General features: G+C 37.9%; 1 protein-coding gene across 5 annotated transcripts in view; it reads left to right on the top strand.

Annotated features, from left to right (window-relative positions):
- The window catches only part of dst (dystonin), a 92,473-nt gene that overhangs the window by 290 nt on the left and 73,394 nt on the right, over positions 1-18,789 (top strand). Inside the window, exons 2-5 of one of the 5 annotated variants that reach the window (XM_036215470.1) lie at positions 154-185; positions 1,221-1,409; positions 4,861-5,074; positions 17,409-17,470. In XM_036215470.1, coding sequence (XP_036071363.1) covers positions 154-185; positions 1,221-1,409; positions 4,861-5,074; positions 17,409-17,470 — 497 coding nt within the window. Of the gene's footprint in view, positions 1-153; positions 186-1,220; positions 1,410-1,482; positions 1,541-3,693; positions 4,633-4,860; positions 5,075-5,735; positions 5,926-15,167; positions 15,320-17,408; positions 17,471-18,789 lie in introns of those variants that run through there. The other 4 variants (XM_036215471.1, XM_036215472.1, XM_036215474.1 and 1 more) reach the window with 4 other exon arrangements.

Here is an 18,789-nt window from a genome sequence, read left to right as displayed (position 1 = left end):
AACGCTATTAGACACCTGCAGTTTGGGCTGTCAAATGAATTAATCATGGCTGTGTTGGAAGACATATGATTTCAGTCTGAAGAAGCATTTAAAATGTCATATTTTATGCATCATATATGCTTCATCCCAGTTTAACATATGCTTGTCTCCTAGTTGGTCTGAGAACGCATCATTTTCGATCAGAGGTAGGGGGAACTTTTCACATTAAGGTTTGGTCATTGTTTTTTAAGTGTCATTATTGCCATGTTTTGACCCATTTTAACCCTTCACTAGACTTGACTTTAACTGAATGATGCATTACTATTTTGGGAACTATGTGCGCAGTGCGCATGTGTTATTAATAAATAATGTTGATGATTTTGCATTGTATTTTTAACATATTTTTTTCACCCATGGCCAAAGAAGTTGGTTTAAATAAAAAAAAAAAATCTTCCAGGTTTATTTTGAAGTATTTTTCATCACGGTAATGTTCGTCTTTTTATCCACTTTGACGTTCTTTTAGCTACTTCCGTTTGATGCAACTCGATTTCAAAATAAAACATTTGAAATATCAAATCAGTATGACCAATTACTTATTCCAGTATCTAAAATACAATATGAATTATTCTGTAGCATAACAGAACAGGTATTTTGAAAAACATTTATCATTTAAAATAAAATGTACTGATGGAAAGTAAATAAACTTTACAGTTCATCAATTATTTACTGAAAGTGTCTGATGGTCCAGATGTCTTTCCTGCTCTTTTATGTCACTGAACAGTGAAGACGATGCTCTGAAACGATTTCAGTTGATTTTCCATGCAGTTAGCTGACTCTGCTATGTGGGCCATAATAAAGTTTGACTTTGCAGAAATTTAATATTGTATTGATTAACACTATAAAATGATGTGGAGAAAATGTGTATACCCTATGCAAACAGCCCAAAGCATTCAAATAGTTAAGAAAATTCTAAATAAATTAAGATTAATTAGAAATTGGATGATTCCATAAAACCAGGTGGTTAAAAAATGCTAGAGTTATTCTCATTTAGTTCGGAATTAACAATATTTATACGCACAAAAAAGTTCTTTGTTTTATTTTAACCGACATTTTGTTCTAATATGTCATTTTATTGCATCACAACTTTATAAAATAAATGTTCTAAAATTGAGTTTTGATCAAATGTACTTTTAAAGCAACTTTAAATACACTAAAAGTCAGACAACTGTTGGTGTTTAAAGGGTTTCAGGCACAGTCCACGCCATCTAAGAAGGAGCGTGCACGCTCGACTGATCGAGGAAAAGCCCAACCTGGTTGAGGTTCCTGAGAGCGAACCAGACTCATCCTCAGCTCTCCGAAAACGCAAAGTGAAGAAGAGGGTCCCAGCAGAGTTCTACCAGTCTGTGCAAGTCACCCCCACCCGTAAAGCTGTAGGTATCCCACCTCAACTGCTGCCACGAGTAAAACTGATGACAAAGTGATGGTGTACTTTTGCCTCCACAGGGACATCTGGATGCCTTTGAAGCTGGTTAGGATTAACATGCTGGAGGAAACAGGGCAGGTGTTTATTTTTAGGGCTTTGTGCCTGCTAAAGGCTCGCCTCTTGATGTCTGACGTGGAACCAAACTTCTTACGTCTTAAGAGTAAATAAAAAGTGAGGTAATTTGTGTTTGGTTGATCATTTTTTTTGTTGGACCAGTGCTTATTGACAATATAGCTTATACTGTTTGTTTTCCTTCAACTTGATGCCACATATGTTAGCACAATGAGCAGAAAAATTCTGTTTTATATTACTTTAAATGCATAAAAAATTGACCAAAGCCTATTTGCAACAGAAAAATAATTTACCAAACACAAATTTCATTATTTTTTGGTGTTTTGTTTGCATGTTTTATATCTAACGTAACAAACAAAAATGATTAAAAGTTCATTTAAAAAAAAAATAACAAAATATTACACCGATTTAGTTTGCAAAATGAATTATTTACCTTAAAAAATGACCTAGAATCATGTTTTATTGAAAAGTTATTTCAAAATGCAATTCTTGACACTATTACATAAATGTCAAATTCACTATAAAACATACATTTAATTGCATATCTTAGTAAGTGCTAAGTTTATTGCTCTTATTTTGAAAATGTCTCAAGTTTTGATTGTTATTTAAAGAGTTTCTATTTACTTCCCTGTGCCACCCGGTGCTTACCAAACACTGTCAGCCCTCAGAGTCTCTAAGCTCACATTGTGGAGTCGAAAAGTAAACTAAGGAGAAGGTCAGCACTGTGCTTAGCACAAAGATTGATTGTATTTCCTTTCAAAAAGGAGATTACATGACTGCAGGAACATTAGGATGAGAAAGCACAGGGCTCCACTAAACATTAGGTGTGACCTCTTTATGTTCGGTTGTTCTTTCAGTGTTTCAGCAGATTTTTTTTTATCTCAAACCAACAAAACCAAACATGTTTTTCTTTCTGTCTGTCTCTTTTTATTATTCAGAATGTTTAAAGCATATATATATATATATATATACTGGCACTGCAGAAGGCTTACAGTGATCTTCAAACTTGCCTTGGTGTCCTGGTGTCTTAAGTCCTGTATGATGTTGGAACTAAGTGTTGAACTCGAGCTATTGATCTGCGCAGTTCCTGCATTAGACCTCAAGATAACAGGTCTGAGCTTTGCTGTTATCAATACACTCAGCAAATGGGCTTGACAGGAAATTTTTGAAACTCAATATTTAATATGACGACTGCAGACATGCCACTCAAAATTAGCTTACTGCCTGAAATTGAGTATGTTAAGTGTTTTATGGCTGTTTTACTTTGTTGTTTTAATATTTATTTTATGGTTGTTGATTTCTGAAAATATGCTTTAAAAAAATCACACCAGCCTGCAGCAACAAAAATAAACTCATAAGCATTCCTTATATTACATACTTTAAAAATGCATACTTTTAGAGGAACTATTAGCAGATATAATTATATTTCATGACACTCCTTAATGTAGACATTGTTTTTATTGTGTAAAAGAGAAAGTCTGTTTTTTTGGATAACTTAATATACACTATTATTTATTTGTTGACCTACTTTCCCTTTCAAGCTAAAATTAAAATGTCTATAAATAGATTTCAGATGAGAGATTAAACTTTCTTTAAAAGGCAGGCTTTTTATCCTGATCAAAGTAATGGAAGGATGACACAGCTCTGCTAATATTACCAACATGCAGCTGCTTTTATCAGCTCTAAGGCTTACATTTTAACCCTAAACATCTCATGGTCTGGGTGGAAAAAAATACAGAGCCTATCAAATGTAGATTTAACACACAAGTCCTTTTGAGGAGCTCAAGATTTCATTTAAACATATAGGGCCCATTGCTTTAGTTATTTTTGCAATGCTTAAAGTCCCACTCCAACTATGTTTTTATCTAATGTAAAATTGTCCTGTTCTTTTAGTTGTGACTATCCCTTTTTTAACCAAGATCAAAAAGTCTGTCATTTTTTAAGACATGTTTTCTGCAGAGCAGCAAGTGCTCATTAGAAATTTGAACACGGAAGTTAGCCTCCTCTAATTTCCCATCAACCCTCTGTTTACAGTGAGCAATATCGAAGCTATATGGTTTTGAGGTGGCTTAAGATGAGGAAAATTAAGACGTTAATGGATCTATTTATCTACAAGTGGTTCCATTAGAATTGGAACAGAGAAGGAAGACTTTTGCCCGCCACAAATCTGAGCTTTATCTGTTCCTGATCCAATACGATTTGAATAATGAAATACTCGGGAACACTTACATTTGTGTATCCTGCATCATAAAAAAATCTTATAAGAGCATGTTGAAACTTCAAAACATGATTTTCATTGGAGTGGGTCTTTAAAGAACTTTGTCAATAATGATTCTAAAATTGGGGGTAAAGTGCACCCCCCACACACCTCCCTCAGCCCTGCCCGTGGTTTAAGACCACATCAGCCCCTCCTGGTTCCATTAAAATGCTGATTTATCACAAACCGGTAGTCATAGTTCAGGTATTTTGTCCCACCCTTCTCCACATGGAGGTCTTTAGTCATATTTGCTCAGTTGCTTAACCTCAGGAGTGTCAGGGTGCAGCAGAAAATTACAGACACAAACTTGTAGAAGAGTAAATGCAGGAAAATGTAGCAATATTTCAAAAATCTAATTTACATGATATACTTTAGAAAAAAAAAATCTGAAAAAAATCTTATAGTTTTTAGTTCCTAATTTGTGTTGTTGATGGAATAAGTGTGTAATCTGAGTTTTGCCATGCGTGAGAAACCTCCTGATAACCCCGGATTCAGTCAGCAGTGAGTCCACCCACTGAGCTTTCTGATAGAGGGATGGCGCTGTAATCCCGCCGTCAGACACCGCTGGAGCTGCTGTTGTTGGCTGCTGGGTATGACGCGGAGCTGCATGCAGTCTGCGCTCCCATCACGGTCTGGCTCTGACTCGACAGCAGCTGCGCTCCATCCTCTCATCTTCTTGTACCACTAATGCTCTGATACCGGAGCCATGCGCCGCCGGAACATCCCCTAAAGGGCGTGGCGTCTCATCAAACGTGTCACTGAAAGGTGGCGAGTAATAAATAGGATTCTTACTTTTATTGCGTTTTGATTTTCCGTCAGACAGCTCTCCATGTATTCAGTGGTAAGTCTTATTTCTGACCTGGCGGGGGAGCCAGACTCTGTCGCTTCCACGTATCATTTTACTAAATATTTTTTTTTATGTTTTGGGTCAGTTGGAACAAATGGCTCCGGTCACACCTAGCGCGCGCGCTCTTTACGCACGCTGATGTGCCATTGTGACAAAAACATCTGATCCGCGCCGTTTGTCCGCATCTTATCAAGACTCCTCTGGTTTTCTTTTGTCTGCCAGAGCTCCAGTTCGGGGAACCCTTCCCTCCACTGCTCCATGTCTTCCTCGGCGGATGTCTCGGATGACGATGACTGCAGCTTTAAATCCGGATCGGCATCACCGGCACCCGGTGACACTTTACCCTGGAACCTGCCCAGACACGAGCGGTCCAAAAGGAAGATCCAGGGCAGATCGGTGCTGGATCCGGCAGAGAGAGCCGTGCTCCGGATCGCAGGTGAGGAGAGCTCACCTTTGTTAAGTGACAATGAGAACACTGATTGGAAATACATCCGGGAATTGTTTGTGGCGCACAGCTTAATTGTCTGGCCATCCATGATGCAACAGAACTTATAGAGCCTTTATTATTTCTCACCAACTCATCCTGACCAATAAAGCAATTCCTGATACTGCTTTTTAGAATTACAGAAAGCTGGTTGCGTAACATTTAAAACCATTCCTTACTTGGAAGTAACTTTTATCACACCTAATTGCTTTATAATGACACTTTGACACAAGAAGATTGAGGGCTGTAAATTTCTGTGCGTGGGGTTTGAAACGAAGTCGATGGGGTCCGTGCAGCTGACGTCAAGACGCAAAAAATATTCATGCAAATTTGAATGTTTAAATATTGACAGACAAACTTTTGGAGAAAGTATGTCTATAATTTTTTTTAATATTTTTTAAATGTATTATTATCACTATTTATAATTTCCTTTATTTAAATTATTTTGATAAAAATAAAAAAAAGTAAATTTTCAATATTCAAACATTTATTTCACAATGTCCAGCAGCGCGTTCTCTACAGACTCGTCCCTGATTGGTCAGAGGGCAGACGTGGGCGGGACTTAGGGCGTCTCCTGTAATGTGACAGGAGCGCCGATCACTCCCGACTTCCCAGCACGCACACATGGACAGAAACGCGCGTGCACGCATGCACGCGGCCGCACGCAGTGTCCCTGCCTGTCCGTCGCTGGTGAATGTCCAGTGAAGAGCAGGTTATGGCTCAGTATGCGCCGTTTGGCTACGGGCTCTCGGACGAACAGGAATACCTCCAGGCTTATGAGGATGTATTGGAGAAATACAAAGGTAGGGTCCAGAATGATCGCTTAGATCCGCTTGGAATTGTGAGACGGGGACGAAATCAGGGCTTGACAGTTCAATTAATGTCAGCCCCCTCTTCCTCTGCGGTGGTCTTGATCCCAGCAGTGGAAAAGCTGAGTCTATTTCCTGCATGACATCACAATTAGGCTGTGGTAAATAGTGCAGGAGACAAAGGCTTTTATTATGATGATTGTTATGACAAGAGGTTTGTATTAAATTAGTGCACTGTTGTCTTTCACTCTTATACTGTCACGTGACATTAAAAAACATGTATAAATCAGTTATAGCTGTGATTGTGAGTCAAATTTAATCAAGTTTTGTACATTTGTGTGTATTTTTGTTAAAGATAAAACAAATTCAAATACAGCTCTTGATACAATTTATTAAAGTTTTGTACAAGATCCACTTTGAGTCTCTGTGACAGCTTTAGAGAGGCCAGGCCAGTGGAGATCCAGTAGAGCAGAATTCAAACTGACACCAGCAGTTTTAACTCTTTGTGTCTCCACGTCAAGTATAGCTATAGACTAAAAGAGCAGAACAATAAAGAGCTGTGTGGCGTGGAGCACGCCCTGCACGAGCGTGGACTCTCAGCTGTTGAGTGCTGTAGCCACCAGTGCCAGTCAGCTGTGCTAAAAAGGCTTAAAGGCCCTGCCATGACTCTAATGGGATCATATGATGCAGCATAACTTGGAATATGTAGCTGTGTAACAGTGGAGCTCTGACAAACAAAGCTTCCTTACTTCAAGTGTTTTCAGTCAGTCTGCGCTCACATCCTGCAGGAAAAAGTTGAGGAGAAATTTAGCTTCACGCCAACTCCTGTCAAAACTATGAATTTTTTCAGAAAGGGTAAGACTTTATATTGTTTTGTTTCCACCTAACTAACAACTTATATTGGATTTTGTGACATGAAATGCCAAAATTATTAGGGAGAAAGTTCCTGATAATGTACTAAAACTAATTTGTAATTACTCTACTCTTTGTTTCTTTATGATAAATCCCAAGTGTCCCTAATATAAGCTAAACTTTCACCTTTTTAGTCATTTTCATGCTTTACTTAATTATAGAAAAAGCCATTAAGACTTCTCGGTTCTTAAGTTTTGCTTGTTTCCAACATTTAAGGAAAGATTCATCCAAGTTTTGATGCTGTGGAATTATTTTTAACATTTATTTACCAGAGGCTAGTTAAGGAAACATTGAACAAAAGGGAAATGGTTAACTGTCTGAGTCTGCAAGAAGATTAAAAAAAAGTTAAATTTTAATTAAACTTTTTGAAAATTAGGGGAAAAAAACTGAAGTCTTTGTTATAGAAATGAGTAAAAATCTTTTCTTAAGTTTTGTTGTCCTGGTTTTCATCATGTAGAGCTCCAAGCCTTTCACCATGTGACGCCTGGAGAATCAATAGGACACATTTTTTTCAGTAAATAATCAACAGTAACTAAGCAAACAGGCAAGAAAACAAAGCTGTTTGTTTATAGATTTCCAAATCAAAATGGAGGATCTGGTGATTCTCTTATGAAACTTAAAATTTCTTAAAGTTTATGATTCATTAGCTGAGTTGTCGATTACTTAACCAAAATCTTTAATAAAAATAGGTTGAATGAAGTCATGTGATGTGTACCGACCATCCGCCTTCACCCTGACTTATATCATACGACTGGATACAAGTGACCTCATAAGAGGTGTTTTAAAACATCTACATATTCTAATTCAAAACATTTCTGAAAAGATACTGCAAACCTCAGGAATAGGTTAAAACACTGGATTTCTGAGACTCTGCTCTGAGAGTTCAACCAGAGCCAGCTCAGTCGGCTGTCAACGTGAAGGGGCTGTTATTAGTTTCCCAACACTTGATCATCTACTGTCATCAGGGGAGCTTTAATGGATTAGACTTTTGGTGCTTTAGTCAGCTCTTTTCGTGCTTCATTTTGTTTGCTAATATAGCACACGGCCTTCAAAATAAAAATACATTGCAAAAGGTTTCCACTTTTGTTACTATTATGTTTTAAATCGGATGTTCTAATAGGTCCTATCTATATTTTTAGAGTAGTAAAACGTTGTGAACATGCTGGGCTGGCATGCAACACAATCAATCAGCATAAACCAGCTCAGGCGTCGTCCTGCTCTGTCACAGGGCGTGGTCTTTCAGTGTTTCTGTCTTGCTTGCTTCCTCACAACTCAAAAGAAAAGCTCTGGTACCCAGAAACATCTTTATACTGCTAATGCAAGCCTGTCTATTTTTGCATGATTGAACAGAGTGGAGGGTTAGGCAGCTTTGTATGTTCTTTTTTTTTGCACAGTCACTGGCTTTGTCCACCCCTGTGGGCCCAGCCCCGCCTCCCTGCTCGATGCTGACAGCCCACTCATCACATTCAAACGACCCACTGCTCCACGCATACACAGCAGGTTGGCTGAGGCGAGGGTTTTGTTACGGGACAAAAGATACTTTGTTTTTTCTGGGCGAAGCCTCCAAGACTTCTTCCTGTGTCGGATTTAAACATATTGTAAACAGAAAGTTGGTCTCTACCAACCTTTTGACTGACGTAGTTTTCAAGTGTTCTGCGGAAGTAGCCAGCAGATTAGCTAATGTGTTAGAAATAATACTGGACATGACATGGAACTGATGCTTAAATCTGCTGTTCAAGGGGAGCTATCAGAACCAGTGAAGGTATTTGGGAGGTGTCAGATGATCTCGCAGGGACACTTTGGCTTTCAGTCTAAGACTGGAGCAAACTTTCACATCAGGAGAGAACTAACACCCAGCTACCTTGAATTCTGTGCTGAATTTTCTTTAAAAATGCCCTAATGCTTTTTTGTTTTTGCCACAAATAGGAAAAAGAAGTGAATTTGGTCAGATTGAGTCTTATATCCATAGTCACAACATCTGTCAGGAATGCAGCTGCTTTCATGGTTTCCCTTAGTTTTAGTTTTCTCTTAATTTTTGCAGCTGGTAACCACGTTTGTGATAATTTTCCTATAGTTCTTATTTTATCAAGATTGGAATAAATAAGAAATATTTTTTTATTAAGTAGAGATAGTATATTTACACACTTTTTTGGCTGAGTTTCTCAGTTGTATAATCAAAGCAGATTACGCAATATTTAATGATCAATTATTGCCAATAATGAAAATTATCTGGGAATATGTTTATTCCCAGAGGCTGTGTAGTGACAATGAATCTGAACCATAGTGTGAAGCCTGCTCACTGTTGTATTTATATGCTGTCATGGCGATGGGGAAACCAGAATGACTGAAGCTCATACCACAGCTCTACTTAGCTCCTCTCACATGAGCTCATCTTGTGAGTCCTAGTGTCCCTCCCCTGACTCATGCTCTGCAGCCTTTGTGCATGTCACCATTTCAGCCAAATGCAATGGATGATGGGATGATGGGAAGTGGTCCTGCATTATCAGTGGGAAACAGATTTCCTTTGTCTGCTTTATCACAGATATGTAGTAAATGTGGAGTTTTCAGTTTCATTTATTTTGTTATCTCAGTTATAAAAAGCAAATCTAGAACACATTTGCATGATTGGGAATATAATTCTGCAAATTATTTATTTGACATTTATGTGAATCTGTTACTTAGGAATCTCCCTCAGTTGCTAAATATCCCTTTCAGTTGATTAATGTAGAACTAATAACACAAAAATGGTCGTACAGTCAACCACAAATAAGACTAAAACAAATGTAAAATGCAAAAATATAAATAACACAGCAAACTTAATGTCAAAAGATAAGCTTCAGCCTCTGAGTGGGGTGAGGGGGTGGTCCTGCTCCGGCTGTAGGAGTTTAAGTATCTTAGGGTCTTGTTCACAAGTGAGGGAAGATCGAACCATGGTATTGACAGGCAGATTGGTGCTGCGTCCACCATGATATGGTCGCTCTTCGTCCTACTCACCTATGGTCATAAGCTCTGGGTCATGACTGAAAGAACGAGGTCATGGATACAAGCGGCTGAAATGAGATTCCTCTGGAGGGTGGCTGGGCGCTCCTTTAGCAATGGGGTGAGAAGCTTGGTCACCCGGAGAGAGCTCGGAGTAGAGCCACTGCTCCTCCACATCAAGAGGAGCCAGTTGAGGTGGCTCTGGCCTCTGGTCCAGATGCCTCCCGCACGCCTCCCTGGGGAGGCGTTCCGGGCATGTCCTTCTGGGCAGAGGCCCCAGGGAAGATCCATGACACGCTGGAGATACTACGTCTCTTGACTTGGTGTCCCCCCAGAGGAGATGGAGGAAGTGGCCTGGTAGAGGGAAGTCTTGGCATCTTTGCTTAGACTGCTCCCCTGCGCAATCTGGTCCCGGATGAGCCAAAGAAGATGGAGGCATGGAGATAAGGTTCAGCAACCTTTGTGATTGTCGAAAGGACTGAGCAAGAATAGTAAATGAATAATTTGAAAGACAAAATTTTTGCGAACACAAAACAAAATTAAAGAAAATCAGTTGGTATGGAATATACAACAACTTAAGTTTTTTTTTTTTATCTTTTAAGATATCTAGATTATATCTAGATAAATTGTAGCTGTAATTATTATCATCCAACTCATTTCTCCATCACACTTTTTGTTTCAATGTTTAATGTGACGGCAAAGGACCCAAACGCAGGACGGTACGTTTCCACAAAGGGTTTTAATCACAGGTTGTGTCCAAATTCCCTCCTAACTCCTAACACTATATAATTATCTAGTTAATTATCTATATAACTAATCTAGTGAGCATCAATGCACGCTAGATTTTCTCAAAGAGTTCTGGTAAATTTCGAGTGCACTCCATTTTGGAATTAGTACATTCGGACAGCTCTAGAAAATAGCACACTACATAATGATTGGGGGGGAATTCAGACACAATCACAAAGAACAAATAGAACACTTTACCACCAGTGACATAATAGTGAGGGCTCCCTAAATACCGATGAGATAATTAACTAAATGAAAACAGCTGCACCTAATCAGAAGAAGAGCAGTCTGCAAACACAAAAGCACCCAAAACCTTGACATGAACTATTCCCTGTGACAGACATGGTGACCTGTCCAGGGTGTATCAAAGCTTTTGTGAAAATTCTGAAAACTTCTGCTTCTTTATTCATGAAGAACTATTGAAATAGATGCCCAACATGTTTAAGTGTGAGTCAGGAACCTTTTAGCAGGAGACTTCAGTCAGGGAATGGGAGTAATAGCAAAACCTAAAATGCATTGGGGGAGATGGTGAGTTTAACATCCAAAAGAGAAAAAGAAAAATAATCCTGCGCTCCAGGAAGTTTCACAAAAATAGAATGTCCCACCAAAAGATCCAAAAATCAGTACAGTCAAGGGGCAGGCGTAAATGTGTTGTCATTACGGCAGAAACTACACAACCATAGAGACCAGACAGAGCTTTAGCAAAGGAGAAGATTCTCTGACTGAGATCTGAGTGAATCTGCTTACACAGGCTGCAACAGAGGTAGAAAGGATGATGTTGATCCCCTTAAGATTCTCCCGGCAGTGAGTGATCTCGGGTCACAACAGCATTGATTTCATACAGTAGTTATAGAAAATCTACTGTCAACTCTCATTTTCCCCAAGTGTAAGAGATTGTTCGTTATTTAATGTCTTCTAGTATCGATCAAATATTCTGGCTTCTCACCTGTTTAATGCAAGCTACTTTTAGGCTAAAATTCTTTGATTTGATCTAAATTTGATTCAAAACTGCTCTGAAACATTGAATATTTTGAATTTTCATCAATGTTATCTTTACAGCATCCCCATTTTTATCTGAATTTAGCTACAGGTGGTGTGTCATATGAATTCTGCTGTCACATTAACAGGATCATTCTTGACTCACTGACTCTTGAGTGCTGATAAATTCTCATTTTATCATGTCTGCAGAGGAAAACAAAGACTTTGGAGTACATGTGAAGACTTTTCAACTTGTTTAATCTACAGCTCTACTGCTGATTAGTGTTTTTATTCATATATAAATAGAAAAAAGTGCTAAAATATTTAAATTTATTGGATAAGAATGTTCAATTATCAGTGGGGGAAAAAACACGTCAGAAGCTGTGTCACGCCTCTGGTTTAAGCTGGTATTAAAACAGTATTTGTTTTTAATCAAACACGGTTTTGACTTAATCCTCTTAAATTTCCGTCCATTTGACGTTTGAATAAATTCCTTTAAATCATGATCAAATAATCAAGGTTTGCACACCTTGGAGTGCATTATCTTCCATCTTCAATAAGTTGGTGCTTATCTGAAAAGTTGATAGAATTTTGAAAGTGAGAATCATATTTTATTGTGGCTGTAAACGCTGTAGTTTACCTGCTTAGATTTCTTTCTGTAATTTGTAACTTTTCTTTTTTTTTATACACTTTTCTTTCACATCCAAGTCCCTAGTAAACTCATGTTTTGTATTATTTTTTCTTGCCTGTTTGTTATATCAGTGAAATTTCTCCTATTATTGTTTGTTTTCAAGCTTTTCTGTCAGAGGTGCAACACTTCAAATCTCAGCTGTCTATTATTCAAGATTAAGTTGTGACACATGTAAAATGAGAGCTGTGCAGTAAGGATATTTAGCGTCCTTGTGGTTGGTCGGAAGGTTAAAGGCTTATCAGTTTAGTCTGCATGTGTGTTTTTATTTCCCTGCAATACAAGGTCAAGAGGATTAAGCAGAGAGGATTTTTGATTGCTCTGAGTTTTTACTCTGCTCTTCTCAGAGAAAATTAGGACCTTTGTGCCATATGCTGCGATAGAAAAAAAAATACTTTCTGTATTTTTTTTTTAATATCCAGAAGTTCACTATCCAATGAAAATCGTTGGAAGTATTTTGAGGTACTTCCTAACTCAACTGCATGTTCACTTTAATACTTACACATTATGCAGGAAAAATCTGTAAGAAAGAGTCAGGATTGGGAAAAAAAATAAAGTTGAACAATTAGTAAATTTAATAGAAGTATGATTAAGTTCACTTGTCTCTGTTGCATGTTGGGAAATGTCATGGAACAGATTGTATGCAGCAGCAGCAGCATGGTTTAGGGTTGTGGCTATTTATAGTGACGCACATGTGCTTTGCGAGTTGAGTTCAAATAAGTTTCTGCTGGACCTCTGTGGTGAAGTCTCAGAGAACACCGCACCGACTCTGTTAGCAGACCTAAAGGATCTCGCTGTAAAACTTCCACTGTAATCAGTATTTCTTACCTCAGAGTGGCATCACTGTTAAAAGCACCCACCTACATCAATAAATTAACACAAATAAGTCAGTTTGATTTCATTTGACTTTATTAGTTTGTTTCAGTTGAGAAAAGGGTGGTTTTGTGCAGGTTTTCAGACATATAGCAGTTTAAGTCTGAGAGCAGTGGCTAAATAATTACAAAACTTGATGCTGATTCTGCACTTATTGTGAAAAGAAGTCCCTTAAATATTAGCTGCAAATAGAAGAAATCTGTTAATCATAAAACATTTTTAAAACCACAATTGTTTATCAGATGTGTTATAGTGTGCATAATTAGCCTTAGATAGAATTTATCTTTATAAACAAAATATTTTTTTATGGTTTTAATTTAAAAACTGACTATTTGTTTTTGAGCTGTAGACAAATCACATCATAGTTGATGCTCTTTGTCTCTTGTTGTTTTAAAATGATTGACCAGCACTTAATTGTTTACTAAAAGATTTTTTGCTTTTAATTCCAACAGAACTTTCATTATAAACCATTTTCAATCTAATTTAAGGTTGTTATTTATATTATAGCTGCAAACTCTCTTCGACTTGATGCATGAGCAAAAATTTATTTACTTTTTAACTTATAAAACTGAAATATACTTGAAGTAGTTTCATTACAAGGAGGTTAAATAGTCATTATTTAAATATTAATGAAAAGTTTTGTCTTTTGTTAGTATGCATCTGAGCAGACTTATTGACTTTGTCAAAGGAATTGATCATAAGAAGAGGCAGGTAAAGTCCAGGCTGCATTATCACTCTGTTTCTAAGGTTTTATTGGTGAATGTGATTGGCTAATCTTACTTAGTTGTGTAACCAGAGGGGGTTGTTTATGTGTGTTACTACACAAAATCTGGCATTATTTCTCTTAGCTGAACCCATTCTAAATTATTATCATTAGTTCTTTTAATAATTAAAAAAAAAAATCAGTTGTCTTTTTATTGTCAACCTCCTCAAGAGGGCGCTGTGTCATTTGCTCACCTAAAGGTTTTTTGGAAATCACAGGTACACAACTTACTTGTTGAAACATATTGGATCAACTTGTCTGCTAGATGAGTAAAGAAATTAGTCAAAGTTTATGAAACACTTTAGTTCTGACTTTTTTGGTGTAAAACTATCCTAAAGGGTGAAGCATTGTTCTGTTTGGCTCCTTGGTGATCATTCTCCTTTTTTAGTTTCTGACCTTTGCTCTGACAGACTGGACTTCTTATCTTTGTTAATCAGTTTTTTTAGGAGAAATATCTATGAATGCTGCAGCAGTGAGCTGAGATTAAACGGTATTATAAATCAAAGCGTTGTCCTTCAATCTGCACTGCCTTGCTCCTCTGAGATTAAGCTGCACAGTCAATTCAGGGACACGTACATACATCAGGGATGACAGCAAAACTGTACGACAGGCTTTCATTGTCTTTTCAGTATATAGACTGTCTATTTTCATTTTGACTCACTTGAACAACTTTCAGGATGCATTGAACCAGTTACTTTACTGACATTAGAACAGAATGATTGCCAGACTAACCCACTTTCCCATTCTCAGCCACTGGGGCTATTTTGAGACGAACTACATGAAAGAATCTGCAGAGAATACAGAGGCGGAGCTCTCAGTCCTGTTACCCTGGAAATGTATGGTTCAGCATAAAACATATCAAGAGTTCACATTTGAGACAAACTCTGTTTTACTTTGTATGCAGAAAAAATGAAAGAGTATTTGCATACATTTAGTGTTTGCTGAGAGTTATTCTGTTTTTTTTTTTCAGAAAATGTAAAGTGCAACAATTTTGGTGCTTGTGTGCATTCTGAAGACATGGGGAAAAAAAGCATTTTCTAAAGAAATTATTCACTCTTTTGATGTGATCATAATTCCAGGATCTTTTTTCCTTCTGGGATTTTAAGAGTTAGCGCTAGATAAACAGCAAAACCATGGAAACTGAAATTAGCATGTAGCAATGGAAAACCTGACAGGACTCGCTCTGGATGTGTGATGAGAGGGAGTTGCGCTGCCTCGGAGGCTGTCAGACAGGCAGACGAGAGCAGGGAGGCTGTATCAAGCATTTCACTCGCTGATCTACGTTGTATCTGTCTACCTGGAGCTTAATGGTCCTGCCAGCCCTCAGGAGATGCTACACAAGATGAAGTACCTTTTTACGTCCGAGAGAGATCTTAGAGCTCATCTGGTAACTCTCATGTGTTGCATGGGTCAGTTTTTATCTTCTGGCTTCCTTAAACGATTAGTCATGTGCCTGTGCTTACCCATTACTAATAGCAGGTCAGATACGCATGTGTAAAACTAATGGAGTAATCTGATCTATAGATTGGGAAAGGGTGGAGGTTATCTCATGGTAGTTCTCTGAGCAGATTTATGGAGCTATAGTCACTGAATGTTAAGGGCAGTAGCAATGAGATAATGTGAACTAGTTAATTGATTTTGAGAGTGACTGTTTTAATTCTTGACAAATGACATTTTTTTTATGTGGAAGAGATGGAAGCAGTGAAATGAGTCACAGCTCTGAGAATAGAGTGATAAAGACAAGAACAAGTATAAATGCTTTTTGTTATGTTTAACTATTTCTTTCACTAGCTGGTTTCATTTGACTTCATTTGACTGGACCAATAATCTCTGACTTCACCCATAATTCGGGTGAAGCCTAAAGAGGTTCAGACTCAGTGTCTGGAGTTTGTTCTGGAATATTCTGTTGGTCCAAAAATGGCAGGGCAGAGAAAAGGAAAAGTTTTGGTGGGTCCACCCATGAGTGCACTCACCTACCAATAAAGGTCATCTGTTGGCTCTGAATTTGGGAATGAAACATGAGGGCTTGGGGATGCACTGTGGCACAGTGGTTAGTGCAGGGGTGGCCAACCCTGGTCCTCAAGAGCCTCAACCCTGCCTGTTTTCCAGCCCTCCCTGGACTGCTTGATGCTGACAACCTAAATCAGGTGTGTTCAGCTAATCAGGATGTGGAATTACTTGAGTCAGCTAATCAGCAGCAAGCTGGTCAGGGAGAGCTAGAAAACAGGCAGGGTTGAGGCTCTTGAGGACCAGGGTTGGCCACCCCTGGGTTAGGGGTCTTGCCTCACAGCAAGAAGGCCCCATTTCAAGTCCTGGCTGGGGGACCTGAAACAGAATCGCCAATGGGGGACCCTTTTGTGTGGAGTATGCATGTTCTCCCCGTGCATGCGTAGGTTTTCTCCTGGGACTCCGGCTTTCTCCCACCATCCAAAAACATGCTTCATAGGTTAATTGGTGCCCCTAGATATGAATGCGAGTGTGTGATGGTGGCCCTACCACAGACTGGTGACCTGTCCAGGGTGTATCTTGCCTTCGCCCAGCAGTAGTCAGGTTAGGCTCCGGCACTCCCCTGACCCCGAAAGGGACAAGTGACTAAGAAGATGAATGAACATGAGGGCTTGATCATAAGTTAATAGGATTTCCAAGGATGCAAAATAATTAAGGACAATGAAACATTGATTAATATCCTGAACTTAACAAAGTTTAGTCTCTTTTTGTCTTTAAATTGCCTCTGAGATTTTGGTCTTGAAGCAAATAACAGCGAATTTCATTTTATTTTGTCATGTTTTTATGATATGATGAAGCATCAGATGATAGACAAGGGGTGTCCAAATCCAGGCCTCGAGGGCCACCCTCCTGCTGGTTTTCAAGAAACTCTGTCTTATCTGCAGTTGGTTACCTGGACCAGGTAATCCAATGTTTAGCCAACATGTAGGACACCGACCATCAATGTCTGGATTTGGACACCTATGTGATAAACACATCATGAAGTGATGGACACCGTCATATATCAGTCATGGTCATGCCTGTCTGGGGTCAGAATAAGAGGTATTGGATTGTCACCCTTAAACAGAAAGTGATGGATATGGTCATGTTTTTCATGGTCATGTCTGTTTGTGGTCTGAATAAATCAGGTATTGGATTGTCATGTTTAAACAAAAACTTGAATGGGCCTAGAACATTTTCTGCTCACTGACGGGACTTTAAGAGAAGTTGTATCACATGTTTTCAGTAAAGTCAAACACACTATTGAACCAAACATTTGAACAACTTAAGAAAATATCTAGACTCATTCAATCAAAAAAGTATCTTCAATAATCTGGCTTGTGAACTAGCATTTTAGTGTATTTAAAATAAAAAAAAAGTTAGTTGGTGAAAATGTCAAAAGACATTTCAAATATTCATTCTTACAACAGCCCAGCTGTTGAATAACACAATAAATGTCCATTCATCTCTATGATATGAAGGGTAACATTTTCTTATGTGTTTTCTATCCAGATGAAAGAGACAGAGTGCAGAAGAAGACTTTTACAAAATGGATAAACCAGCATCTATTAAAGGTAAGCAAAATGTTTTAACTAAAGTTATTCCAAATGAAAATATAATTGTTTTTTGCTATTTAAGCCATGTCAATGCATTAGCATGTGACAGAAATCTGAACAACTGTGGAAACTCTCACACTTTGTTCTTTCCCAATTGTTAAAACCAGTTTTTGAACATCAGTCAAAACCACTTTGGAAAGTCCCAACATGTTAACATTCCTTTATAAAAAATGATTGAAGCTTGTTAACAGACATTTAGCCTCACATTTCCACAAAGTTTTGTTGCAGAAAGAATTTTTATCTTTTTTTTTAAGTGAGAAATTAAAATGCTTACTCTGGCATTTAATGGCTGTGGAATTTTATGAAATGATTTAGGAGAGAGGGCAAGATGAAACACGACTCATTTGATGCATCATTACTGATGTGTGGTTTGGAAGCAGGTGAGAAACCTTCAGTTTAGTCAGGCTGATCATTTTGCATGAACATGCATTTATAGGAAACTTTAACCTGCAGAAACAGTAGATGCAATGCAGTCAGCGTTGGTAGCTAAAAGCTTGTGTACATGTGTCCTGACTAGTGTTTTTCTAAGCTCTAAAGGAAAGCTGTGTAAATATAGTAAAGTAGAGATCCGCATCTCTCACTTGTGGAATAAGATTAAGAAATATTTTTATTCTCATTTATTCCTCCCTTATTTTGTTTTTAAATAAGCAAGTTTCTCCATCAAAGATAGACTTTTTTCATTGCAGACACAGTCCAGTTTGTTCTGGTCCTGTGAGTTCATTCACTGGAATGCTGCTATCTTGAATCTGGAAACTTGTGTAGGACGAGAATGACGTAGAAAGGAGGTTTTGGTCACAGCTTAGCATTTATCTGCAAAAGAAGACATTATTTGAATGTATATTATTCTTATATATGGAGTTTCTGTGACTGACTTGATATGAAATTATCCTAACATGCAAGGAGAGGTCAAACAACTAAATAAGGGCTAATTTTAAGTGCTCTTTTAAGTTAAAGAAGTTTTGTTGGGTTTGTTGTTTTAAGAAATATTTTTAAAAAAGCTTTGATGCACAGCATAGAAAAATGAACACCCTAACTGTAAGTGTTTATTTAAAAGTAGATTCTAGAAGAAAAATATAATAACTCGACATAGATATGTGCTGTGAAATGAAATTTTTTCAGATGCGTCTTAAATGTCCACATACTGTACTTATAAAAGTTTTAGGATTAGTACAGAGCATATCCAGTATCACTTCATGTCAAATAACTATTGGTTGAAATGATGGGCAAACATCATTATGAATTTCTGGAATTGTCTGATTGCTGAAAGCAATCAGAGT

This window comes from Oryzias melastigma, linkage group LG15, assembly GCF_002922805.2.
Source record: "Oryzias melastigma strain HK-1 linkage group LG15, ASM292280v2, whole genome shotgun sequence".
Taxonomy (NCBI): domain Eukaryota; kingdom Metazoa; phylum Chordata; class Actinopteri; order Beloniformes; family Adrianichthyidae; genus Oryzias; species Oryzias melastigma.
Note: the sequence above shows the minus strand (reverse complement) of the source record. Positions and strands in the feature narration are given on the sequence as shown.